At 47.1% G+C, this 27,961-nt stretch overlaps 2 protein-coding genes across 4 annotated transcripts in view; one reads left to right on the top strand and one right to left on the bottom strand.

Annotated features, from left to right (window-relative positions):
* Positions 1 to 3,574, bottom strand: part of ATL1 (atlastin GTPase 1) — a 29,918-nt gene extending 26,344 nt beyond the window's left edge. For both annotated transcript variants that reach the window (XM_077783875.1, XM_077783876.1), the window contains exon 1: positions 3,466 to 3,574. In XM_077783875.1, coding sequence (XP_077640001.1) covers positions 3,466 to 3,499 — 34 coding nt within the window. In that variant the 5' untranslated portion in view covers positions 3,500 to 3,574. The remainder of the gene's footprint in view (positions 1 to 3,465) is intronic.
* A 9,045-nt stretch (positions 3,575 to 12,619) lies between these two features.
* Positions 12,620 to 27,961, top strand: part of MAP4K5 (mitogen-activated protein kinase kinase kinase kinase 5) — a 60,138-nt gene continuing 44,796 nt past the window's right edge. Inside the window, exon 1 of one of the 2 annotated variants that reach the window (XM_077783873.1) lies at positions 12,620 to 12,900. In XM_077783873.1, coding sequence (XP_077639999.1) covers positions 12,793 to 12,900 — 108 coding nt within the window. In that variant the 5' untranslated portion in view covers positions 12,620 to 12,792. The remainder of the gene's footprint in view (positions 12,901 to 27,961) is intronic. The other variant, XM_021536073.3, reaches the window with a different exon arrangement.

Below are 27,961 nucleotides of genomic sequence, written 5' to 3'. Positions count from 1 at the left end.
GACACAGGGAATGGCTTCCCACTGCCAGAGGGCAGGGTTAGATGAGATATTAGGAAAAATTCCCTGTGAGGGTGGATAGGCCCTGGCACAGGTTGCCCAGAGAAGCTGGAAGTGTTCCAGGCCAGGTTGGATGGAACTTGGAGCAACCTGATCTACTGGAAAGTGTCCCTGCCCATTTCATGATTCCATAATCACATTCAGCTTGAAATGTTGACTCAACTCTTCTTTCAAGTCCCAGCACTTCGTTTTCTTTTCTCTTTCACAAGCCAGTCATTTAGTTGTGAATATTTCTGGCTTTTTGTGTAAAGGCCCCTCTCTATGAAACATCTCAGCTTTCACTTGTCAGGTTCCCAGCATTCAGTCACAAAGAAATGCCAGGAAGTGGAAACTGAAAATCCATCATAAAAGGGCAGAAATCAAACAACAAGCAGAAAGGATGTTAACATGGTTAAAATGAAAAACAACCCACCAAAATCCTAGTTTTCTTCTCAGTTTAACCCATTGTGTGCAGTCTAAGATGAGGCAGTGGTGATCCCTGGCCTATGCAGGAGTCCCTTCCCCTCAAAACAATTCCTTGGCTTTTCCTGGCTCCCTTTAAGAGCTCTCCTAAATCCCCTATCCAGCTTGAAAACCCTCACCAAGAAGTATCTATAACCTCTGTAATCCCTTTTATGGTTTTAAAACTGAATTCTAGATAGATGGATATCCAGCTTGAAAACCTTCACCAAGAAGTATCTATAACCTCTGTAATCCCTTTTATGGTTTTAAAACTGAATTCTAGGTAGATGGACCGTTCCAATTGCAACACAAAATTGGCCATGATAGGAAACATGAGATTTCACATGATTTGTTCCAGTCTGTGCTGTTTAAAGGAGTGACTGGGAGCGGGGATCTCACTGCATCAGAGGCTGCTGAACATCTGCAACTGCCAAGCACAAAGAATTTCAGACAAAAATCAGTGTAATCTATTACAAACCTCCATGAGCTGGCTGGACTTCACCATGCCAAGCAGAACTTGGACTAACAATCCTTATTGTGGGCAAAGCAGGGTCCACTACTCACAGCAAGAAATTATTTGGGATTTTTTTGCATCTGCAGCTGTCTCAACCATTCAGCTGGCAGCCGTTGTGAGGTCTATGCACCGCTTGGCACGTTCAGGAAAAGCCTTAAATGAGGCATAACCTGATGCTGACCTTTAGCCCAAGGCTAAATCCTACTTTGGATGCATCACACACCCCTGCAGAGCTCCCAGGGATGTGACAGAGACCCAAGCGATGACCAGGGGCAATCCCACATACTCATCCTAATTTGCTCTGTGAGCTTTAAAAAAGCAAATGATTTTTATGAAACAAAGGAGGGTTAGACTAAGCAGCTGCCTGTTTCCAGGCCTGAGTAACTAGGGCAAAGTTTGATCCGTTTCAAAATAGCGTTAATATTTTTAATGACCCATAAGCCCATTTTTGGAACAAAGCAAGGACTTTCTCCTTTCTGCCTTAGTTTCAGGAAAAGCCCAAGCTTCCTCCTTTGCCAGCTGAAAAATGTAGCAGTGGAATAGTCACCCCATGGACTGATGTCACCACACAATGCTGCAGTCACTGGATGTAAACACAGCTTTCAAGGCAATGAGGTTTTGTTGTATAAATAGAATAAATGAATTTATTAAAGGCAACTTTTTCTTTTTCTTTCCTAGTAAAATATTGAAGCATTTCACTCTCTTAATTTCTTGCTCACAATGTCAACCAGCCTGGCAAAAAGCCAGGAAATCCTCTAGGAATAGATGAATGTCTATGGGATACAGGGAATGATTTTGAGCTGTGGATGGGTGGCAGCAGTAGGCAGCTGATCCCACAGAGATCCACTTGGATCCATGGACGCTTTCAGATTCTTGCAGAGAAGCTCAGGTAGAGTTCATCCCATCAGTGACACATCACATTTCCCGGGAGCAGGGCTCAGCAGCACAGCCTGAGAAATGTGCCTAAATCCCTTGCTGGAGATGCAGGCTGTACTTCCCAGGATGATGCTTTTTCCACTTCCATCATTTGCATTCCCTCCTCCTGCTCTCAGGATGTGCGGGGAAGGCACCACACCAGCGTGTGGACGTGTGTGCAATTCCCAGCACGCACGGAGTCAGGGCTGCCACGTCTGTCACACGCTCCGCGAGACAAAGCTGAGAATGGCACCACATTCCCTGGCAAGTTTTCCCTCCGCTTTACCCAAGGATCTGAGGACCTTCCTGAAGTCACAGCTAAACACGGCACCGATCAAATGAGCTTTGCCCATTTTGTCCCCCCCTCTATCCCAAAAAGCCCATCACCGGATCAGCCGCTCCGTTATCCCAACGCTTCCTCCAGCATGCCTCCGAACTGTTAATCATTGCCATGGGAAATCCTACGCTCATCTACACAAATTAGAATGTAATTTGTGTATCTAAACATCACAGTTCGGCTCACCCGCTCTGCCTGAGGAGCCGGGATACGGCCGGCACCCGTGAGTGATCTCACACGGAATTACGACTCCGGAGGAAACGGCAAATTAACTCTCCTCAAATAACGGGAACTGGCTGGATAAAATCTGATTTCCTACGGAACAGCGTGTCGGTGGGGGTGGGTGAAGCGATACATCACAGGCAGGTGAAGGTGGAGGAGCCCCTTGCTGGGTGCAGCCCACCTGTGGGACCAGCCTGGGCTCCAGGGGCAGCAGCAGCCGCTGGAGGATCCGGAGGGAACCGAAGCCTCGCAGGAAAAATCCACAGAACTTCCTCCCATTCTGCTCCCCGGCACTGCTGCCCGGCTCCCCCGGGATCAGGGGCTGGGAGGGGATGGGTTTAAAACGGGCCCTGTCTGGAGGGTGACTCGACAACTAAATCCCACAGCTTCCAGAAGCGGGGGAAACCCTCTGTTGGGGTGACAAGCCAGGCTGGCCTGGTGGTTCTGCCTGCGGAAGGGGGTGAGCGGGATCCCTGCTCCCGCATGAGGTGGGGTGGTGGCGGAGGCGGCATCCCCCGTGAGGGGCTGAGGGGACAGCAGGGCCGGGGTACGGGCTGGCAGGGCGAGCCGGAGGGAGCCGCGGCAGCCCAAAGGCTCCCCGGGAGCTGCCGGGGCTGTCTGGCCCCGGCTGTGCCAGGGGGTCCCGCTGCAGCCAAGCCGAGGGCGGCGACCAGCGCAAGCCGGGGACACCTCGCCTCAGGAGGCCGCGGAGCGAGGGGCGCCCCATCCCGCACCCCCGGTCCCCCTCAGGCTGGCGGGGCGGGCGGACCCCAGCGCCCTCAGGGATCGCGCGGGGGTGTCCCAACACACCCGTGTGTCCCCTCGGCACCGGGCAGCCCCCCGCCCCGCCCGGGCCGGCCGAGCCCCCCGCCCGCGTCCTCCCGCCGCAGCCCCGCCCCGGCGCGGCCCGCGGCCGCCTCAGGCCCGGCATTGTCCGCGCTCCCCCCGCTCCCCCCCGGTTCTGCCGCCGCCGCCCTACCCCAGCTGCTCCTGTCCCGGCGGTTCCGGGCCATGGCGGCGGCTGCGGGAGGCTCCGTGCGCGCTCCGAGCCGCGCTGCGTCTGGCGGGGCTGCGGCGGCGGCGCGGGGCGGGCGCGGGAGCCGGCGGCGGCGGCAGCAGCATCCCCGCCCGCCGCTCGGCGCGGCACCGCGGCACGGCCCGGCCCGGCCCGGCCCGGCACGGCTCGGCCCGGCACGGCACGGCACGGCCCGCCGGGACACCCGCCCACCGCACCCGCGGGGCCGGCCCCGGCTCCAACGCTCGGGGCGCGCGCGGCCAGGGGGGCCCGCGGGCGGGGCGAGCGGCACCGCCGTGGGTGCTGGTACCCACCGGGGGCTCAGCACGGGCCGGAGCAGCCGACAGCAGGGTTAGCCCTGCCAGGGCTCCGGGATGGTGCGGGCACCCACACCGGGGGCACCAGCAGCGGCCATTCAGGGGGGTATGGCCAGACAGGCTGGTCCAACTTCCAGGTTATTCCTGCCAGAGCAGTGGGATGGTTGGGGCACCCACAGCTCGAGTAACCAAACCTGGGTGCACTGGATATACTTGGAGGCGCCTACACGCTGGAGGCATCCACCCCAGGGCAGGGCACCTGGCTCATCTGGGGCACTGAGCACCCCTGTGGACACCCACCCAGAAGGGGCCATGGCTGGGGAGCACCCAGCACAACCAGGACGTGTGGTGAGTGCATGGGAACACTTGGGCAAAATCACCACAGGGATCCTGCCCTGGGCTGGGGTCAGCCAGGCCTTGCTGCCTTGCTCCCCCAGGGAGCACCTGCAGGCAGCAGGAGACACTCACTGTGCACATGCAGATGTGGCACAAAGGAGGCAGCGTAAGGGCTGGACTTGGACACCTCTGTGGAGGATTTAAGTGCAGCACAGTTGGTAATGTAGAATCACAGAATGGTCTGGTTGGAAGAGACCCTCATTCCCTAATTTCTTTTCACCCTCTGTCATGGGCAGGGGTCCTTTTCCTTTCCTTTTTCCTATCCCAGGTTGCTCTAAGCTCTTTCTAACCTGGCCTTGGACACTTCCAGGGATCCAGGGGCAGCCACAGCTTCTCTGGGCACTCTGTGCCAAGGCCTCCCCACCTTCACAGCCAGGGATTCCTTCCCCAAATCCCATTTTACCCAGATGAAGCCGTTCCCTGTGTCCTGTCCCTCCATCCCTTGTCCCCAGTCCCTCTCCAGCTCTCCTGGAGCCCCTCCAGGCCCTGCCAGGGGCTCTGAGCTCTGCCTGGAGTCTTCCCTTCTCCAGGTGAGCACCCCCAGCTCTCCCAGCCTGGCTCCAGAGCAGAGGGACTCCAGCCCTCAGAGCACTTCTGTGGCCTCCTCTGGACTTGCTCCAGCAGCTCCACATCCTTCTCATATTCCCAGAGCTGGAGGCAGCACTGCAGGTGGGGTTTGTCACAAATGCAGAGTAGAGGGAAATAATCCCCTCCCTCAACCTCCTGCCCACCCTGCTGGGCATGCAGCCCACTCTGTGTTTGGCTTTCTGGGTTCCCTCTTGCCCACTCCATGTGAATCAGCATGGGAGTGCACACATTTAACCTCAGCTACTGTTTGCCCACACTTGTGATGCCAACAAGTGCTGGAATCAACCTGGCTCTGAAGCCACAGCCCAGTGCTCTTTGGAAGACACATGTCACAGCACTCAAAGATCATCTGATGAAACTGTGGAAATATGGTAGTTAACCAGAGGGACAAAATCTGGCAGGATGGGAAGGGAACTGAGCCCCAGATTGTATCTGCGAGAGGAGATTTGGGCAAGTGCTGATCATTTTATACTCTGGCCCACAGCAGTCAGGGCCATCCAGCTTTGTTGGATTCGCAGAAGCCAGCAGGATCTTCACTCCTGACAGCAGGAAGAACACTCAAAAACGAACCAATTTTCAGTTCCAGGCGTCTGATATGTACCAAAGCCATGTGTTGTTGTGCTCCCATTGATATGCTGATACTTAATTCCTGAGTGCCTCCTCCAACACTCTGTGACTGCCTCCCCTTGGCCTCTTCCCTGTGTTTACAGCATCAGAAGAAAACATGTAATTTTGGCTCTCTCACGTGGCAGACAGCTGAATCCTGCCCACCCCTGCCAGGCACTGTGACCACGGGGAGCTCACTCGGGTTTGCAGAAGCTGCATTAGGGTTTTTATAAATAATCCCTGAGATTGCACGTGCCTGTTGATGCTTCAGTGCTGGAGAGAGGAGACAGATGTTGTGAGGAGGGGTTTCTTACGCTGAACACTGTCAGAGGTGTTCAGATAGGTTGAAAGAGGAGATTAAAAGAAAAGCATCTGGGAAATGGACAGGGGAGGGAAAAAAATAGAGGATGGAAAAGGAAACGTGTTAATTTGAAAGTCTAAGTAAATTGAGATGGGCTCAGGTCCTGTTTTCCTCATTCCCTTTGAGAACTGCTGCTCAGGTCAAGCTTGTACTGCCCCATTTACTGGCATTTTCTCCTTTTCTCTTGCCATTATGGCACGTGGTATCCCAGTCAAAGAGAGGCAGGGAGGTTTGATCCTGTGCTGTGCTGTGGGGATTGTCTGCATGAACTCCCAAGGCCTTTTCCTGCATTATTTCCTATGATCCCAAGTCAGAGGGCTTGATCTTTTTTTCCAGAGAGTGACTCAGCATTTGTTGATTTTCATCCATCCCTTCTCTCCACTGATTCATCTTTCCTTTATTTTCCCAGTTGCAAACAGCCCTTCCTGGGAAGCATCCTTACATTCTTGATGCCCAAGCTGCCAGATCACAAATAACTGATTTTACAGCAGATGTGCTGAATGGTCACGGACTGGAAGAATTCTTGAGTAAAAATGACGCTAAATGGAGAAAAGGCAAAAAGAGAAAATGCCCCACAGAGGGAGAGCACAGCTGGTGTTCAACACCGCGAGACCCAGCGCAGGAAAGGCCCCGGAATTTGGAGAAAACCTGGATTGAAATCCAAGCTGCATTCCGCTGGCGGGAGCCGTTTCATAATTTACCTTGATTCGATGTCCCACTTACCCAGGCAGCATTTCCAGTTGCTTTTCATATCCCCAGCCCTTTGCAAACAGAACCCGGGCGCGTTGTGCAACACTTATGTAAGAGGTGCCAAAGGGACGCTGCCAAGGCTCTGCTCTTGCTCAGGTGCCACCACGGGCTCGCTGGGACTTGCTGCTGAGGAAAATGCTGCCATCCTCATGGGTTTTCCTTGGACAAGGCTCTGCCTGAGCCCCTGGGTGACAGATCTGTTCTTGAAGTGGTTATCTGAGGGTCTGGGATGTTTTAGTTTAGTTTTTATTATCACTTCTGCCTTCTCACGCTTTGCTCTTTCACTGCTTCTGCTGAATTGCATGGGAAAGTCAAAGGGATCTAGATACCAAATGTGTCTGAAGAGCATTGCAGGGGGATGTCTCTGCCTGGCAGAGATTCCTCATCACTGGTTTCATTTCTGAACCTTTATTCTAGGGTTAGGAGGCCTCAATTCCTTGAAAATACCAAAAAGGGATAAAACGGGATCAGCTTTTTCCTCCGTCCTGAAGCTAAAACCTTCCTAACATCTTTCTGTTGTTTGGTTTGGTTTTTTTTTTTTTCTTTTTCTTCCTGTAATATTTTAAGTGAAGCAGATCTGTGTTGCTTAGGAAATCCTGCTATTCCTGCAGCTCCCATTTCTCACCCCAAATTGTGCTGTGACCGCCTACATGGGCTTTGCAGCCAGAGGAATTATCTTTGCTGCTTCTGTAAACACGACTGCACACTAGGGCTGCACAGAGGTATTTCACTGTGGAGGTGACAGAATTCCAGCAGTTAATTAAATGACTTGTTTAATCAATCAGTGTGGAGATTCTTCCTTCTGGAAGATGCTCCATAAACTAAAGGAGTTACTTAAGAATAAAATAAACATGGAGATAAAGAATCATCAGCCCAGGCCTGGTTTTACCTCGGTGGCTGTGGATCATCTGACTGTGATCCTTTTATTTCTCTTTATTAGGAAAAGGTTTTTTTTCCCCAGAATGTGGTGGGGCTCCCCAGGGAATGGTCATGTTCCCAAGGCTGCCAGAGCTCCAGGAGAACTCTCAGGCATTTTTGGGGTGGGATTTTTGGGGTGTCTGTGCAGGACCAGAAGTTGAACTGGATGATCCTCAGGGTAATTCCATGATTCCACCATTTAAAGGTCAGCAAGGCAGAGGCTCTCTCCTAAGCCAAAATTCCCATCTATTTCCAATCGTGTTTTTCATTTGTCCCCTCTCTCCTGCACTGACAGGCAGATGGACACTATCGAAAACATCCTTCCTCACCAGCCTCCTTTTTTGTTTGCAACGTGGCTTTAGTGAGCCCAAGCCAAAATCCGTGCGTGCCAGGTTTGTTTCTAGGATTTCCCCTTGAAGATACACCTCAGCCAGAAAAAGGCTTCCAGCTCCTCTTGGCAGAACCAACCAAATCCACCTGCCTGGATGATTCAGCAGGATACTTGCAAAATGTTCCAGCCAGGTTGGTGCACCTGGAAACAGGGGAAGCAGCCGGGTTTCCAGGCAGTGCTCTGAATTTCCCTTTTTAATGCTGTTTTTCATGGAAATGGCCACATTTTCCTGCATCCTTGTGCTGAGCAGTTGCTGTCTGGTCTCACCTCTGCCCTTCTGTGCGTGCTCGTGGGAGGGAAGGGCATCCAGCTGGTTTCCTTCCTTTGAATGCAAAGAGCACAATCAGCTGCAAAGTCTCCTGAGATGCATCTACGTAAACGGGGTGACACAAATATAATGTATAGCCACAGTGCCCCTCTTCCTTCCGTGAAAAACAAATCCTTGCACACAGGACTGAGTTGTGTCTTGTTCAATTCTCCTGCTCCTGCAAGGGACAAAAGGATTTTCTCTTCCTTTACTGTCTTTTCTCTCTTCCCACAGCATCTCAGCACAACCCCTGGAGAGATCCTCAGTCTATGGCAGGCTGATGCTTCCCTGAGCAAGTGAATTCCCAAGCTGGACATAACAAACATCCAACAGGCCTGGATGTCTCCTCCTTCTCTTGCCCTTGGCTGTGTTCTCTCCATCCATCTTGCCAGGATTTCTCTCTCTTTCTGCTCTTTATTTTTTTCCAGGCATTTTTTTGTCCTTGTCATTATGTGCCCACATCTGCTGCCATCCCAATTATCCCCCAAAGGGCCATTCCAGCAGCAGCAAGAAACCATTCAGGATCTCACAAAATCCTCCCTATCCCTCTTATTCTGGATTCTGATAGCAGAGCAGGTGAAGCAGCATGAACAGCACTGAAAGCTGCCAAAGGGATGCCAAGAAGCTTTCGGAGGTTCAGAATCCTGAACTGGACTCAGGGGTGGAAAGCTGCCCACAGAAAGCCTGGGAATGGCTCCACTGCAGGGAAGTGGGTGAAACAAGTGTGTGTTCCACTGGGGAGGAAAACAAGCCTGAAAAATACAAACCACAACCTTAAAAAATATAAAAATAAATTTCAAATCATAGGGAAGGTGCTGCAGCAGTTATGAATGCCTTCCATGTGTGTTTGATAGACTGTGTAAAATTAAAGATATTTTAGTAGTTAAAAAAAACCCACTAGGGTTGAAGTATTTTCACTGCTTTTAAAACCACCTTTATTATCTTGTTCAGTTAGAAATTTCTACAGCTCTGCAGCCACCGTTACCTGGTGCTCCTTGGTGTCTCATTCAAATAACCGTGGCTGTTCTTCCTCCTCAGACTACAGCACAAACAGATCACATTCTCCAAACCCACGTAATGCCTTATGTAAAAGCACTTAACATTCCTTTTAAGGCTGCGACCTGTTCAGATGGAAGATGCTGCATAAAAGCACATTCCTGAACACGCTTGACCAGAAAAGCAGCGTGGTCCGGGGTGGAAAACGCAGTGTGTGCTCAGGAGTATGGGCCTGGCAGGGTACAGGGTCTGTGTCTTGTACTGGAAACTCTGCACAACTCATTAGAATCGTTAATTAAATTGTTAAGGTTAGAAAAGCCCTCTAAGGCCATTGAGCCCAAGCCTTAACCCAGCACTGCCATAGTCATCAGTGACTCACGTCCCCAAGTGCCACCTTCACACTGCTCCTGTCACCCTCCAGGGATGGTTTCCACCACTGCTCTGGGCAAACAATGCCTGACCACTCTTTCCCTGAAGCAATTTTCCATAATATCCAACCTCAACCTCTCTTGGCACAATTTTAGGCAGTTTCCTCATTTTCCTAATCATGAAAGGGTAACAATAATCCATTCCCAGTGCTGCTTTTATCTATGGGCAGCTCCCAGATATGCTTCCAGCACTGAGACCCAGTTAGGAAAGGTGGATTAAAGCTCAGAAATACAAGATGGGCTCTGAGAACTCACTCTCCACCACTGGCAAGATAGGATGAGAAACTGCACCACCAGGTGGGAAGTGAAACTTAACCCAGCAAGGACTAAGTACAGCAGCTTTTGCAGTGAATTGCAGCCCCTCAGATCTGAGAGATGTTCTAGGAGGCCACGTCTTAATGCACCATCTGCCACTGGAAAATGAAATGTCCTTTTTGCTGTGCTTGTCAGGGGCAGCAAGTCAGCAGAGTGAAAAGCCTCAGCTGAGGAAGGGGAAAGAAAAAGGACACAAACAGCTTCCCATCGGGTGCACAGGAAGCTGATTTATGAGGGGAAAGGTAATTGCTTTGTTAAAAATCACTTGAGGAAATACAGCTCTCTAAAGGGTAAATAGTTTCTTATTTGTTGGGGGTTCAGGAAAACTTAGGTATTTATGTTGGAAAGGATGTACAGGATGCAGAAGGCTTGGAGAGTACAAGGGGAGATTAAATGGGAATCTCTTTCAGTGAGCAGCCCTGAGCTCTCCTGTTTCTGGGAGGCAGAGCACGTTACATTTTGCAGCCCAAACGAATCCATAAATAAATCCCAGTAAACCTAAAGGCCACTATGCAATTCCCAGGAGTCTGCACACTATGCCTTTGAGTTTAACCTAAAGCACCACAGATCCTAATGAAGTCTGCTATGGAGCCTGTGGTTTGAAGGAAAATCTTATGCAATCCACACCACTCTGTCGGGTACTACATGTGGGATTTCTAAATGCAAGACCAAGTTCAAAGCCCAGGCTCCATTTTAAACTCAGGATCAGTGCCTGGCTACATTATCATTAGACTATATTGGGCCTGCTGGGGTGTGTGGCTGCCAAAGAAGCAGAATCTGTTCTGAAATAACCAATACTGGACACCAGAGACTCCTACATCTGGCATCCATTTGAATTTTTTCTACCTAACTTCTGGAGACATATTTCCTGCTCTGAGTATGTGGTAGTTTTTACGCCTAGAAAATCACACCTCCTTTCAGGCCCTAATGATTCTCTTTGCAGCGAGTGCTACTGCAAATTCCAGCATTCCTCTACTCCCCATCCCCACCTTTGGGCTTCTTAAATGGTTCAGCATTAATTTCAGAGACCGTGGGTGAGCTTTGCCCAGAATTTCAGCTGCTTCGCTGAAAATAATTGGGAAAGGCAGCTATAAATGCTTTCCACTTTGCAGGTTCACGGAAGCTTTTTTTTTTTTTTGATTAAGGGAGCCCAGGGAGATAAGTCCCAACAAGTCTGAGGTAATTCTGGTGTGACTTCCATTGCACTGGTTACCCACAAAGCTAAATGCCACAGTAACTGATTAGCCCATGAGAAGGATTACACGATGTGGCTGCAAGGCTGCAATCCAGATCAGTCCTACATCCTCCTCGTCTTCCTCCTCCTTTTCCATCTCCTCTCAAGTCTCTTGGGAAGTGTCCCAGCCTCTGGTGTGAAAGGTGGAAAGCTCAGCTTGGTGTTTGGTATAAGCATACATATGGATATATATATATATATATATATATACATAGATATAGATATAGATATATAAAATATAGGTGGTGTAGGCAAACTGGGGGCTTTCTTCCTGCCACAAACCAAGGGGTACAGGCTGAAAGCCCTGCCTATACCTGCACTTCTCCCTCCATGACAAAGACCTATTGGAACAGGGTCAGAAGAGGCACAAAGATGCTCCAAGTATTGGAACCTCTCTGCTCCAGGCTGGGAGAGCTGGGAGAGCTCACCTGGAGAGGAGAAGCTCCAGGGAGAGCTCAGAGCCCCTTGCAGGGCCTGAAGGGGCTCCAGGAGAGCTGGAGAGGGGCTGGGGACAAGGGATGGAGGGACAGGACACAGGGAATGGCTTCAGGCTGGATAAGGGAATTAAGTTGAATATTGGGAAGAAATTCTTGGCTGTGAGGGTGAAGCCCTGGCACAGGGTGCCCAGAGCAGCTGTGGCTGCCCCTGGATCCCTGGAAGTGCCGAAGGCCAGGTTGGACAGGGCTTGAAGCACCCTGGTCTGGTGGAAGGTGTCCCTGCCATGGCAGGGGATGGAATGGGACGGAATTTAAGCTCCCTTCGAACCAACACCATTCTGGGATTGCATAAGCCCCAGCCGCGGCAGCCGCCGGCCCTGTAACAGGGCCCTGTAACAGCTCCACGGCGGCGGTTCCCGGAGCGGGGCCGGGCTCGGAGCGGGGCCGAACCTGAAGTGGGGCCGGGCCGGGAGCGGGGCCGGGCTCGGAGCGGGGCCGGGCTCGGAGCGGGGCCGGGCTCGGAGCGGGGCCGGGCTCGGAGCGGGGCCGAACCTGAAGCGGAGCCGGGCTCGGAGCGGGGCCGGGCCGGGAGCGGGGCCGGGCTCGGAGCGGGGCCGGGCTCGATTCGGGGCCGGGCTCGGAGCGGGGCCGGGCTCGATTCGGGGCCGGGCTCGATTCGGGGCCGGGCTCGGAGCGGGGCCGGGCTCGATTCGGGGCCGGGCTCGGAGCGGGGCCGGGCCCGGAGCGGGGCCGGGCTCGATTCGGGGCCGGGCTCGGAGCGGGGCCGGGCCGGGAGCGGGCCCCGCGTTGGCCGCGCCGGGGCGCTGCGGCGGCGCTGCCGGCCCGTCCCGTCCCGAGCCGAGCGAAGCCGGCCCGGCTCGGCCGCGGAAGGAGAGCGAGAAGGAGGAGGAGGAGAAGGAGGAGGAGGAAAAGGAGGAGGCGGTGGCGGTGCTCCCCCTCCCTCGCTCCCTCCCCGGCGGGACAAAGGGCTGCGGCGCGCAGGTAGGAGCCGCCCGGCCTGGCCGCCCCGGCGGACGGGCCGCAGCGCCGGCGGCACCGGAGCTCCCTCCGAGCCCGCTCGCTCCCCGCCCGCCGCCGCTCTTCCTGGTTGTCCCGAGCAGCCCCGGGAGCCGCGGAGGGCGCGGCCGCCTTTGTCTGGGCCGCCCGGAGCCCCCCGAGCCGCCGCAGGAGCCATGGGCCGGGGGCCGCCGCGGTAGGAGCATCCCGGGGCCGGCGGGGACGCGGAGATGGAGCCGGCGGCGCGGGCCAGCGGGGATATCCTGAGGCGGAACCCGCAGCAGGACTACGAGCTGATCCAGCGGGTGGGGAGCGGCACCTACGGCGACGTGTACAAGGTGAGCGGCGGGGGGGCCGCCTCTGGCAAAGCCGGAGCATTCCCGCTTGTGTGGGAAAGGATTGTCTGTGAGGGAGGTGAGACCCTGGCACGGGGTGCCCAGAGAGGCTGTGCCCATCCCTGGAAGTGCCCAAGGCCGGATTGCACGGGGCTTGGAGCACCCTGGGATAGTGGAAGGTGTCCCTGCCCGTGACAAAGGGTTTGGCTGAATGAGATCTTTAAGGTTCCTTCCATCCCAAACCATTCTGGGATTCTGTGCTTGCAGCGCTAGAGAAGGTTCGCTCCTACCGCTTCCCTTCTTGGGGGTTTGATCGGTGAATATCGCAGGCAGCTCTTCCCACGTTACTGCCCGAGGAGGTAGAGGATATCTCTTGGCTGTACCTGTATGCAGAACGCATCCAGTTAAAGCACCTGATTAAAAGGGTGCTGCTTTATCCCCGAGGTTAATAATAGCCTGTGAAAAGCAGAAGCTGATTAAAGCTCTTCAGAAGCTGGAACGGAGCTGCAGCACGAGGTAGAGTTAGTGCAGCACATCAAGTAGATGCTCTTGGAATGGTGCATAAAAAGTGACCCTGTCCATGCAGGGAGTTGGAACTGGGTGATCTTTTAGGTCCTTTCTAAGCCAAACCATTCTGGGATTCTGCAATTCTATGCTGATGCTCGCATCAACAGAACCACAGGCGTGGGGGACAGGAGGTGCAGGCCAGTGGTGTGTTCTTCTCATATGAGCCCTGTCCTCATCCCTCAGGGATGTTCCTCACACCTCAGGGATGCTCAGCAGCTTTTATTATAAAAGTGAATTAAAAAGAAAGCCTCAAAGTTTTCGACCTGGGCTTGGTAATGTGCGTGTTCAGCTGCACGGGGAGGAAGGCTGTGGGATGTGTTCCTTTGTAGTGCTGTTGTGTGTGTTTAAAATAGACCTGACACAGCCAAGCGTGCAAGGGAAGGTGTGCTACTGTGCCACATGAAAGGCAGCAGTAATTGCTCCTGCTGGGGGAGGGCTCTTAGCTCATGTTCAAATTGAAGTTTTATGGATGGATCTTGTTCCCACCACCCCTTTGAAATGGTTACTTATGACCTCAGGGAGTTATTTTTAAAAGTTTTCATGGTGCGTATTTACCTTCCTCTTTATTTTTTTTTAATCCTACAGTGCTGTGCACAGATCAGTCAACTATTTTCCTAGGGATTCTAGCACTAAATCCTTTAAAAGAACGTTTCAACTGTCATAAATCTGGACTTCTGCCTACCTTGAGCTGCTTTGTTTGTGTGTGCCTGCCCAGTACAGGGCAGCATGACAAGAAATAACCAGGCAGCACGACAAGAAATAACTAGTTGCGTTGCAGGGAAGTGTTTTTGTGTCATCCCTTTGTGGAAAAAAAGAGAAATATTCTGCTTCTCATTATCCTGGTAATTAGTGGAGAGCTGTGCTGACATGTCATCCAGCTTCCGCTTCCGGAGCTGGGTTGGATGCATGGCTCTGCTCCGTGCCATGTAAACACATCCATCCCCTTTAAACAAAAAAACCACAGCCCTCTGCCCCCCCTCCTCCGCTCTTTGGCTTATGAAAAATGCTCCTTCTGCTCCTGAAACGGCTTCAGATAAGGAGTCAACCCAAACTTTCTCCTGGTGCAGCCTGGCAAATCTCAATCAGAAGTTTTTGGCAGGAGTTTCGGGCGCTGTTATGAGTCTGAACCAAGTACAAAGTTAATGAGTTTAAAGTAGTTTGGGAAGCTTCATTTGTTTCTAGGTCATTGGTTTGCTCTTTGTTTTTGTAAAGGCCTGCAACAGGAACTGTATCAAGGGAATGCTGAATCAGATGGCACTGCCTTTTATGACAAATATGCACAGCAAACCTATTGATGTTATAATAATTTTAAAAATAAGGTAAACCTTTTTTTCTTGAAAGGACTTAACGTATAAACATTGTACTTTTATTTTTCTTACCCCCGGTAAGTCTCAGTGCAGATGGCACATCTTGTGCTTGAGGAGGGCTGTCGGAAGTGTTTATAAAATGCATTTATTAGTGAATATCCAAGTGTTTTTATGTTGCAGAGCTCGGGGAAGGTTTGCTAGAGAGGCCTCTTAAATTAAAATGGAATTTTCCCCTCACCTCTTCAAGTGGTTTCTCTGCTCCTTCACTAATAATGAGTCACCAGCGTCTCCAGCACAGTTGTTTTTGGGATGTCTAAGCCAGGCAGCCTCTCAGATTGTGGGACATCTGCCTCTTCCTCTGATGCTTTTTGGTGGTTGTGGTTAATGCTTTAAATTCTTCTTGGGGCATTTGGTAGCTTTTAGAGTAATTGGCTCATTTTTGGATGGTGAAGGTGGAGGTTAAGCAAATATTTATCTTCACGATTAGGTTACAGAAGAATATTTAAAGGCTTTTCCAAAATTCCCCTGCCCACTTTGCTTTTCATGACTACCATGGAAGCTTTAAACAGAGATGTGTTTTCTTAGTGTTTGTGGGGTTTATTTCTCTTGTCTGTCACATGGCACACAATGGCTGATTGTAGGATTGCTCCTAAGTGCTGGATTGTTGATGTTGTTTTAATATCTTTTTTCCCCAAAATGCATTTCAGGGCCGGGGAGAAACCATCTGTAAATAAACTCTTGTCTATTCACAGCCTGTGTAAATAGATCCAAGTTTGTGTCTAGCAGTCTTGGAAGTAATTTCCATTACAATCCTGACTTGTTAGTTGTCTCATATGTGGTGGGAAAGCTTTTTTTTTTTTTCTTTTTAATAGAGGATTTTAATGTTAAACCAGTTCTGATCCATTGCAATAATTTATCCCTTACAGCATTGCACCAAGATACCTTGAATTACTGACTCGTGGAAGAGGTTGTAATAGCAAAGATGAGAACTGGAACTTAATAATATGCTGTTTAAAAAATAGTATTTTTATGTCCCCAGTGTCTCTCTAATCTGCCTTTCCTGGAAAGGTCTTCCCATTGTCATAAAAAATAAAATCTCAAGGCAGTGTTTAAAAATGACATAAATGTATTGTGTTTGCATTCAGAAATTCTGAAATGCATCTGTTTCATGCTGAAATAGATGTTGTGTGTGTGTGGTTGATGAAGAAGCACACATTTGACTGGGATCTTGGAGCAGAAAATTTGAAAAAGCTGCTGGAGACTATAAATGGCATTTAACCTCCAGCGCTGGGAAGTGGCTGGTCAGATCTCCTCCCAGGTAAATTCCCAGTGTGGTTAGATGTTTCCCAGCATGGGTTTTCACACCAGCATGACCCGTGAGTGAACCTGCAGCTTCTCTGTAGGGCTTTGTAGTCCTCATTTGTTTAAGGCTGGGTTGATAACAAGGTCCCACCATCAGCTGCATCATCACAAGTTCCTGCAGTCCATGGCATTTGCTGGAAGTACTTGGAATAGCAGAAGACTGGCCTGTTTTGCTTAACTTGTGGAATTTGGTTGCATCACAACATCCAGTCGTTTGCTTGTGTGCAGTTGTGGCTCTCGGTGTCCTCAAAGGGCTTTGGAAAACAGGACTTGAATTCAGGGCATAATTTGCTGCTGCTCATCCTTCCTGAGATTTCCTGTATGGATTTTTTAATTGGAGTGTTTATTCATGGCTCTGAAGAGGTCTGGTGGAGAGATTTAGGGGAAATATTCAAGTGTTTCAGGTTGGATGAGACTTGGAGCAGCCTGGCAGAGTGGAAAGCGTCCCTGCCATGGCAGGGGTGGAATGGGACGAGCTTTAAGATCCCTTCCACCACAAACCATTCCCAGGGCTCAGCTTTTTGTGTTTTTCACTCCCAAGTGGCCCAAACAGAGTTGTAAGTGCTCCTTGCTTCTGCAGAGGGGAACAAAAGGGTGGTTGATGGTGGTGGATGTAAATTCATCCTTGTTGGAGGCTGTTGTTTGGCAGCTGAGCCGGGGCCGTGGATGTGCCGGGCCCGGCAGCCGCGGCCGGCCGGATGAATAGCGGCATGTCTGTGCTCCCCGATGATCAAACATGACCTTGTGCAGCAATTCTAAAGCTGGCTTGTTTGGGCTTTTCCAAGCAGGATTGTGAGCAGTGTCACAGTGGCTTTCTTGAAAAGTAAGCACAAGGGACAAGGAATGCAGCAAATTCGTGGCAGAAGCTGCCTGTAAACAAGGGGCGCATTTTTATTGAATATCATTTTTATTGAAAATTTCATTCTTTCTGGAGTCACCTGATCAGTCTCTCTTCTCTTGAGATTATTGTCATTATTTTTTAGTCTCCTGCACCAAATAAAGGCATTAGCTTAGAAGAAACCTGCAGTGTTTTGCCAGCAATTGCTGCTGGAAAATAGTGAGCGATGAAATTGGATTGTGGCACACAAAGACTTTTTGCTCACATTCAATTTAAAACAAACAACAACAATATTTGTTTTACTTTCTTTGTGTTTTCTTTTTTTAAAGGTTGCTGTAAAAGTATCTGTCCACTATCTGTGATTCAAACTCTGTCCAGTTTGAATCAGAGTTCAACCCTGCTTGTGTGGTCACTGCCTTGTTCTAGAGCTCCGGATTTGGTGCAGCCAAAGGCTGGATTTGATGTTTAGAAAACAATTCTCAATGTCATTCTAATCTCTCAGATAATGAAAATTTTACTGCTTAAGTCAACAGGTTAAGAACAGAGTACTAAAGCTGTTTTTTTGATACCAGAGAACAGTTATGGCTGTGACAGCTTTTAATCACATACTCCCAACTTCATACAAACATGTTTTGGCAGCTGCAGACCAATTGGATTCAGCCACCCCTGACTCAGCACTTCAGTCCCTGGTGAATATACATTGCTTCCACATATAAATGACCATAAAACATCTGTCGTGTGGGGGATTCCACTCTTCCTCTGCAGATCAAAGCCCTCTGGGCAGCAGTGTTGGCTGTAGCCATGCCTGAACTCCGTGTGCTCTTTTTTTCCATGAGAATGGTGTTTGGAATGACATCAAACCAAGGCTCTTGAGTTTTTTCTTATTGCTGTGGAGTTCCTCTTCTTGGGAATGGCATGCTTTTCTTTTAGGATGCAGTCAGGATTTCTGTTTTGAGAACCAAGATGCTCTGTGGCTTGTTGACACCCTCTGTGATGATATTCAGCAGTGGAAGGTGAAACCTTTGGGTTTCCATTTGAAATGTTTGTAGTAGTTTTTCTTATTAAGGATTTGGTCTTTGATGTGGGATGTTCCAAGCTGCTTGGTTTTAAATATTGTATCCTGTTGCTCATGTTTCAGTTTCTCAGGAGCTGTAGTGACAGGACAAGGACTAATGGGTTCAGAGTGAAAGAAGGGAAATCAAGGTTGGATATTAGGATGGAATTCCTGGCTGGGAGGGTGGGGAGGCCCTGGCACAGGGTGCCCAGAGAAGCTGTGGCTGTCCCTGGATCCCTGGAAGTGCCAAAGGCCAGGTTGGATGTGTTTGGAGCAGCCTGGGACAGTGGAAGGTGTCCCTGCCCATGGCAGGGATGGACCTGGATGATTTTTTATGTCCCTTCTAACCCAAACTGTTCTGGAATTCTTGGTTTTCTGTTAATGGGAAGTTACATGGTGGGAGTAGTGTTTCCCCTATGGTTATTTCTCCCTGTCTCTTACTTTGAGGAGCCAGGCACTCTCCAAAATCTTAAAAACAGAGGAGGTGGTGGAGTCACCATCCTTGTGTGTGTTTAACAAAGCCTGGATGTGGCATCTTTAGTTGAGGTGTTTGGGCTGGGTTGGATTTGATCATGAAGGTCTCTTCCAGCCCAGTGATTCTGTGAATTCTGTGAATAAAATCTAATTTCTTCTCAATGTGAGATATCCATTAAGAGGGAGCAAACAGTGCAGGTCACACACCACTCACCCCCCAACAGCAGAGACCTGAGAGGGAAGAGCAGATGGAAGATGAGAAGATTTGCCTGCCAGGATCTCCTTCCTTCCTCACTGTCTGCAGAAGATGCAGTGATTATTTCCATCGCCAACATTTGGATAACCTGGAAAGCATCCAGGATTTCTGGGATGAGTGGCTGAGCCCCAGTCCTGTCAGAGAGCTGCGTGGTGGAAGCTCACAGATCATCCCTGTCAGAGGGAGCAGCTCTTCCTGTCAGCAAGGCCGTGACGGAGTTTGGCAGCGCGTTCTGCTGACACCAGCAACTGTCCCTGCTCATTCCAGCTGGAAAAACAACCTTCCCTGCTACCTTTAGCTGTGGTTGGCACCTGCTGCTTGCTTGCAGCTGGGAGTGAAGAGGAGAGGCAGCATCAGCCCAAGGAGATTCCAGTTCAGAGGGACATCTCCATATTCATGAAGTTGTTCTTCAGCTCAAGGCAATCTCGATGCCTGGTGGTTGAGATTGCCAAGGCTTTTCACAAGGATGTGGAGTGATAAGATGAAAGGGAATGGCTTCACACTGACAAAGGGCAGGGTTAGATGGGATATTAGGATTAAATTCCTGGCTGGGAGGGTGGGGAGGCCCTGGCACAGGCTGCCTCTGGATCCCTGGCAGTGCCCAGAGCCAGGCTGGACAGGGCTTGCAGCAGCCTGGGACAGTGGAAGGTGTCCCTGCCATGGCAGGAGGTGGAATGAGTTGATTGTTAAATTCCCTCCCAAACCATTCTGGGATTCTGTGACTTTCTCATATTTTGCCATTCCATTACGTTTTTGGATTTTAAATTTTCCAAAGAAGCCAGAAGAGTTCTTTCCAAGTTTCTGAAGGATTTCTAGCAGTAAAACACTTAGCAAGGTTTGGTGGACACAGCCACCTTTGATTTGGGGAGTTATGCTGTTCCCTTACCCATTCTGGATTTCCAGTGAAAATCACATATGGAGTCTGGATAAACTCTTCTTTCAAAAATTTGTGAGTTTGGCACAGAGAGGTTTCTGTTTTGCTGTTCAGGTTTCTAAATTGTTTCACCCAAATGCTGGAGCGATTCATTTCACAGTGGATAGTGTCTGCATAGTCCTCCCAAGCCAAAATTTACCTTTTTCCATGATGGATGGAAAACTGTGTGGAGAAGCTGCAGCTTGACCATGTCTTTGAAGCTCTTGAATGAAAGAGCACATGGGAGAGTGAAAAACAGAATTGCTTCTAGGATTGTCCTCTCCCAGTGGACAATCTCCTGGGTGTTGCTCTGTGTGTTTCCACTGACTTCTATTCTCCTAAAGATAGTAAAAAGATTATACAAATATACTCATGGGTACCCTCAGAGCACACAGGCCTGGTGTCCAAAACTGCTGCATTTAGTGATCCTTCAAAATGGCATCTTTAATACCAGATTTAATATCTTGGCACGTTGGAATGACTCCTCCCCCAAGTGTATTTTTGTGCCTTCTGCATGAATATTGTGTCTAGGAGGTTCATGTTTTCATAGAGATGAGGAAGATTTGGCTGGAGAAAGAATGTCTGAAAAAAGAAAGCTGAATGAACCATATTTGCAGCTCAGTGGGAAAAAGCTGGATTTGTAGCGTGTTTGAAATGTGAATTTTGAGACGTCCCAGAATGACAAGTGCTGTTTTTCTTCTGAGTGAAGGGGGACTCTCTTGTCTTATTGATAAGGAATCATTCTTAAGGGGTTTTTTTTTGAGTAGCTTTGTCTTGTGCAGCAATAAAGGCATAGCTTCTTACATTTGAGAGGATGGTCCACCCCAAAAAGTTGTATTTGTGATGATCCACCCCAAAAAGCTGTATTTTTGTCCTGGTCTCAGCTGTGTGTGTGTGATTCTTTGCTGATCATTGCTGTTGAAGCAATAAAGAATTGAGTTCTGTTTGCCTTAACTTGCTGTTTAACGTACAGACAAGCAAGATCAGAGTTGAATTATAAACACCAGGCTCCCAAAAATGTTTGGGAGATTTAGTCATTAATCCCAGGGGAAGATAAATGGTAAAGTCACTTGTACAGGCACAGAGATGTATAAACATGGTAGGTAAAAAGAATAAAGGTGGGGCAATACCATCTTTTATGGATGTATTTTCTCTTGATAAAACTAAAATAATTAAAATTTGACAGGAAGCAGTGCCTGAGGGGTGCTCATGACTCTCAGTGATGGAACAGCTTCAGGTATTTGTGTTTTATTTATGAGTGGTTGGGAAACAACAGAAGGTGAAATTTTGAAGCATTTGGTCTGCAGTGAGTAAAGGGAGAATATTTGATGTGCTCCTGTAAAAATTCACAGCCCAAGACCCCAGACAGTCCCCAGGATGAGCAGTTTCTGATAAAATAATTTTGTTTTCTCAGGCATGAGTGTGATTAAATTTAAAGCACTGGTTGAGCTCTGATCCTCTGCTTCTTGGTCAATTATGAAGAGGTAGGAATAACTTCTGGATTAACACAGAGCCTTCTAAACTTTGCCAGACTTGAGAGTCTTGTTTTTAAATTTGGCTCACAGTATCAAACAGGACAAAGGGATTTTTGAGGATGGATAAGGAGATCTCAGTTTTTGGTTTCATGATCCATCGAGCCTGTCCAGGGCACATGACCATGGATTTTTCCTTTTTCTCATTCCGTGGGTGTTGAGGTTTGTGTAAATCCTGCAGTGGGATGTCTTGAGTCCAGATTGACTGTGCTGGCTGCAGGCAGCTCCAGGAGGGATGGAGGAGGAGGACAGGCTGTGGCTTTGCTCCATGAGAGCTTTTTGGGAAATTCTCCATCCCTGGAACTATTCAAGGCCAGGTTGGCCAGAGCTTGGAGCAGCCTTGGAGTGGAAGTGTCCCTGCTCCCAGCACGAGGTGATGCTCGCCTGTTCCAACCCAAACCATTCCATGACTTTTGAAATCATTTTCCCTGGGAGCTTTGTTGTGCTTCCTCGAGTGGAGGCAGAATTTTGGGAACAGGGAAGCAGCCAGGCTGTGCAGAGCCTCTACCACGATTTCCTCTGGCTCTCTCCAGCACATTCCTTCGTGGTGTCTGCCTGGGGAAGGCTGGTCCATGGAAAATGCACACAGCTGCTGCAGGGAGAGATCAAACTTTTATCTTGTTTTATATGAATTACTGTATTCTAAAACCTTAAACTCTGAGTTTTTTACTATGTGATTTTTAAATTAATTTAAATATTATTTTTATTCATTTATATATTTTATTTTTATTTATTTTATTATTAATGTCATTTTACTCAAACTCCACACCTATAATCCCAGTTCTGTCATTCCATTTTGGAAGAGCTCTCTTGGGGGTCAGTGCCTGTCAGCACAGAAAATCTAAAATTCTCATTGAGCAGTTGTAATTCTCAGAACTTCAGGCCTGTAAACCAAAATTTCAAATTAAACACAAGTTTTGACCTCTAGAAAAAAAACTTCCAAACTTAAGTACTAAAAGCAAAAATATAGATTTATAGTTCACATGTTAAATTAAGTAAAGGAGAGTTTAAAGTTTTAGAGTTTGAGATATAAAAAATTATTATAAGTAGTTACAAAGGCAAACAAGGAGTTTAGAATACAGTACTAGTAGTTTGTGTATCATAACATGATTAACTAAAAAAACTTACACTATAACATAAATCCATAAAGTGAAATAATTTAAAGATTAAATAAAAAATGTAAATATCCTTATTAACAGTGTTTTATTAATCAATAAATCCTTTAAAAAAATCTTACAACTAGGAATTTAGCCCTCTTAATCAATACATCCTTAAAAAAATCTTATAACTAGGTTTTTTATAACCTTCTAAATCATACTATAAAGATGTAAACCAAGCTCACACTTCCTACCTATGTAGAAAATAAGAAAATAAACCACATCATCAAAACTAACTCAGAAATCCCATCTCTAACTCCTTCAAAACTCCTTCAAAATTCCCTATACTCAGGGATGCAGCAAATGTCAATTTAAAGCCCTACAGAAAACACAGTAAAGAAAACAAAATCTATGTAGACAAGAGAAATAAGGCAAGATGGAAAATGTTGTCAAGTGTGTTAAAATTTAAAAGTTTTAAAATTCTTTTAAGATGCAACTTAAATAATCAGGCCCAATTTACCAGAATATTCTAATTATTTAATAACTCCTATTATTTGAGCAGCATGGTTTTAGTTCATCTTTCAAAGTAAAGTGAGGACATCTCTGGCCAAGTGCTTGAAATCAGGTGACTGAAGTGAAACTGGTGCTTGATAGCTGTAGGTGAAATTGTAGAAAAATATTCTAATTTTCATGTGACATCTTGAAAGAGTCTTGTTTCCAGGTGACATCATTTACATGAGTTCATTGGTTCAAATTAAGATAACAATAATAATAAATCAGACAGTTTTTTTCCCTCTGTTCTGGCTAAAAATAAAGAGTGAGAGGATGAGATAATTCGCACGATTTTCAGTTATCATCTGTAATGAAATGGCAGCATATTTCCTCTCTGCTTCATCAGCACAAGTGCAAAACATATTTTTTCTGTAACCTTTCTCATGTACCCCAGCACGTTTAGAACTTCAGTTTTTCCTCACTAAAACACCTACTGAAATATCATTTCTGTTTATTCCAACGGAATTCCAGGTTCTGATGTGGAGTTTTCTCCTGAATTAGAAATATTGCTGATCACTAATTTCATCACTATAAAATGAAGAGTGTAAATAAATGCTGGGGTTTATTTTAGTAGGAACAGCTGTCCCAGCATCAGAAAGAAGCATCAAATCTTACCCATCTCCCAGCCCAAGAAGGTGACAATTGATACAGTCCAGATGCAAACCAAAGCTTAATTGTAGAACAGAAAAAGAATCTTCCAGCTCCTATTTTTAGCTATTTTTCCTTTGACTTCTTAAATTACACAACTTCTTTATTAATTCTGTTCTGGTCACTGGTTTATTTAACAATAAAAGGCAAAACACTGATCTGTTTTCTTCATCGAGGCAAATTTATGGCTTGTTAATTTTAATTTTAATTATTTTATTCATTTTAATTTTGAATTTTGTAATTGTGAGTTCATCTCCGAGGAACTGAAATTTTAAGGAGGTGATTACTGAACAGCTTTGGTGGAGGTAAATTTTTCTACTTAAATTTACATTGTCCACCTGAATCTCTCTAGATTCTATCAGATAAATTATGATAAGGAAAATGAGTTGGAAAGCATTTTTACCTTTGATTTGGAGGGTTTGATATAAAAGTTGCAATCTCAAAATTCCAATTTTTTCCCTTCAAAATGCCATTGGAGGCTCCTCAGTTTTGCTTTTCTGAGGAGACACATCTCACTGTGTGTTAGCTCGTATTTACAAAGCAGTAAAAAATACTTTTTTTTGATAAAGAAGTAAATGATGGTCTTAAATTCTTTTAGTTTCCTTCAGAAATTTATTTTCCCCCTGCCTTGAAAGCTAGATTTTTTATTTTCAGGTTTTTTTTGGTTGATGGTTTGGTTTTGGGTTTTTTAGGGGGTTTTTTTAGGTTTTTTTTGGTGAGTAAAAGAAGACACATAGGTATTTTCTTCAAAAATTTTGGTTATCACATCTCTTAGTTTTTTTCATCTCTAAAGAATAAATAAATTCCCCTGCAGCTGATGAAATCTTTTAATATTACTTAGGTTTGTACTCCATAATACTGTGAGGGATTTTTTGCTGTTGTGGTCTAGGCATTCAACATAGGAATGCAATAAAATTGTTTCACATTTATTCTCCATATCTTCTGGTGAATAAATCCTTTTAAAATCCATCTTGATTTGTGGTTTAACGTATTTGAAGGTATATTTTTCTTTTTTTTCCCCTCTTTTCTTTTCCCTATTTTATACCCTGGTCTGTAAAGCTTTTGGGCATCTGTTCATTTTTGAGTATATCAGCAGCTCCATGGGCATTCTTTGATTTTCATGATCTTATGTTCAAAAATGTTTATTATTCCCCAGGAAAGTGAGTTATTTCTAGTAGCTTTTCAAACCACTGTAAGGCACACAGTTGTAACTTGAAAAGGTTCTTTTCTGGTTTGTTTTTTTCTCCAGCTGAGTGAAAATTGGGGCCTTTTAAATTTTTTTTTTCCTCATGTGGTATTTGTATCTTTTGTGCTGCATTAGTTGCTAAATAATACTTTTGTGGTCAGGGTCTGTTTCTAGCTTTAGCTTTTCAGTTTTAGAAGGATGATGCCAAATATTTTGCAAAGGAGGATCTGCCAAAAAAATTTCATAGGAGAATAACCAACCTCTGCTTGGAAGCACAGAGTTGACTTCTTTTGTTATTTTTTTTCCCTCTAAATAAATGTTAAGTTGTGCATTGATCTTTGCTCTATTATTGTTATCTTTATTGCCCCAGGTCTTTGTCCTTCGGTAATAATTAGCAGGGATGAGAATTAAATGTTTTTAGTGGCTACTGAGACCTGCAAAACCCCTCTGCTTATACAAATGCTCAATCTGGTTTTCTGGAGAATAAAGGGAGTTGGCCTAACATCATTAATGAGCTGTTAATCCCTTATTGCTTGAGTTAATTGGCCTTGAGTAAGAAAGTGTCAGAAGTCTCTGAGTGAAAGGTAGGTTCTCCTCCTCCCAATTTTCCCTGCCAGAGATAAACCATCTCAATTTCACCAATTGCCAGCAAAAGTAAATACATTTAAGCCTTATTTGCATTATAGCTGTGGTCAGGAGTGCCAGTGGTTGATCTGGGATTCAGGTTTAAATGTGGAATTTTTGGAAATCCTGGACTTCTGCATGTTCTGGGTTCTGTCCTTTCAACAGGGGAAGCTGTAAATGTGGAAATAGGGAGTGACAGCTGGGAATTTTTCATCTAGCCTCGTGCTGCTGCTTGTTCTGAGGGATGAGGACTGGCAGGATCCATCTGGAGAGCACCCACAAAATCAATATTTGTCCTCGTGCAATATTCAGCTCAGAGATCCAAAGCGATGGCTCTGTTGCAACTGCAGAATAAGCTGGTAAAATTAGCATGGAAATCTTAATTTTGGGTTTATCCCAAAAAGCACTGACTGCTGGTTGTAAGAGACCATTCTCTTTTATTTGTCTTAAATCTATAAAGTCTCTGTTTGGGAAATAGTTTCTGAAAGCCTCTTTGCCTTCCACTATAAAGGAGTCTGGTACTGCTCTCCATCTCCAAAAACCCAGCTGGAAGATTTTAGGGGGAACAATTGCTTCTGGATCTTTCTGCTTCCTAAAAGGCAGACAGCCTGAAAATTAGGGATGGTGTTCAGGTGTGTTTTTCCAGCAGCAAGGAGCACCAGACATCTGCCACAGGTGTGAGTCCCCATGGGGAGGGCCAGCTCCACTCTGTGAGGAAGGGCTGAGATTTGGGGTTCTTCAGCCTGGAGAAGAGAAGCTTTGGGGTGACTTAATTGTGGCCTTTCAGGACCTGTAGGAGCCAACAAAAAGGATGGAGAGACTTTGAGTGAGGGTCTGGAGTGACAGGACACAGGGAATGGCTTCCCACTGCCAGAGGACAGGGCTGGATGGGATTTTGGGAAGGATTTGTTGCCTCTGAGGCTCTGGAACAGCTCTCCCAGAGCAGCTGTGGCTACCCTGGATCCCTGGAAGTGTCCAGGGCCAGGCTGGATGGGGCTTGGAGCAGATGGTGGAAGATGTCCCTGCCATGGCAGGGGTTGGAGCTGAACAATTTTTAGGGTCCCTTCCAACTCAAACCATTCTGGGATTTTGTGATTCTGTGGCAGTTGTTTCTGTCTGGCACAAATCAGCCTGTCCAGGAAGATTGGCATTAACATTTGCCAGAAGTTGTCCAATTTTGGGTTTTTTTTTAAGCTTTCCTCCTTTGTTCCTTTTACATTTTTAATCCATGCACAGGCCTTCAGAGGTGAATGAATATGTTCAGTATCTGTTACAGAAACACCATCAGCACCAAGCAGGATGGACTTAACCTAAAAAGAATGTAAGATGGGGTTTCTTAGCATGGGGCTGTGGGGAATTTTGACTTGATATTGCTTATTTTGTTTTACATAAAAGAAGGGTTAAACCCCCAAACAGGAACTGCAGCTGTGTGGGCTGGGTTCAGGCACCATCTAGGGTGTAGAATGCCTGGGTTGAACCCATTCCTGGGTGTCTTCTGAGGATGCTTTGAGGTGTGCTGGTCTCAGGAGAGGAACCAACACACTCTACCCACTCCAAAACTGGGAAACAGTAGTGGGAGCTGCTATTTTGGGCTGGAGCCAGAGCAAGTGGTTGTTCCCCCTGACACCATCCTGACACCAAAGTTTGGATCTGCTCTGAGCAGATCTGGCTTGGCTCTGGCCCCTCTGCTTGGGTTAACCTGCAGATTTTCAAGGACTTTTGGTTTTTTAGAGCTTTCAGAGTGTTTGGTTTCTTTTACAAAAGTACTTTCTGCAGAAAACTGCAGTGTGCTCTTGTGAAGGAAGGCAACTTTAAGCTCGCACAGTGCAGATTAACTCTTGTTGCTGTTAATTTGGGCTTTTTGAGTTGTTTTCTGCTTTCAGCTGACATTTTAAGAATCCTCATCCTCAACTCGAGGTGTTAAACTGATCTGGTGAAGAGATTGTGTTTGAGAAGAGCAGACACCTTTACAGTCATTAATAGTATGTTGCTGATACTTGTTTTTTTCCAGCTCTAGATTTTAAAGCATTTTTAAAAATCTGTCAGATGTATGTAAATCACGAGTGTAAGCAGAATTGTATAATTAATTGTAATAAACACTATGAATATTTATTTAAACTTCTGCATTAGGACATAATTCAAATTCTGTTAGAGTCCAGCAAATCACCATCCACCAAAAATTTCCTGTTTTCATGGTTTTAGGGCATCCCATAAAATGGGAGACATTTCTTTGGGTCACTTCAGCTGGGTGAGAGCTCTTGACAGGGTAGATGTGAATTCAGAGGTGCAGGAAGGTGAACTCAAGGCTCTGTTTGATGATGCTGTGAGACACGGAAAGGGAAACACAGCATAATGGGAATTTCCAAACCACACAGAGCAGGTTAGGAGTTACAAAGTGTAAGAGGTCAGAAACTGGAAAGCAGAGCAGCTTGTGTTTCACTGCCAGGGCAGGAGGTCAGCTACCTTTGGAAGGGATAATAATCAGTGACTGGGGACAAGCAGGCAGCTCTTGAGGCAGCAGAACCTCGTGGTCAGTGGTGAGTGAAGCTTGGCAAGGGCTGAATAAGCTGGGGAGGGATGGGAGGGCTGCCACAGGAGCTGCAATCATGATTCAATTAAATGAAGACATGCTCCAACAAACAGCTCCTCTCTAA

Source organism: Lonchura striata, chromosome 6 (genome assembly GCF_046129695.1).
Source record: "Lonchura striata isolate bLonStr1 chromosome 6, bLonStr1.mat, whole genome shotgun sequence".
NCBI classification, from domain to species: domain Eukaryota; kingdom Metazoa; phylum Chordata; class Aves; order Passeriformes; family Estrildidae; genus Lonchura; species Lonchura striata.
The sequence above is the reverse complement of the archived record's forward strand: the minus strand, read 5'-3'. Positions and strand labels throughout refer to the sequence as shown.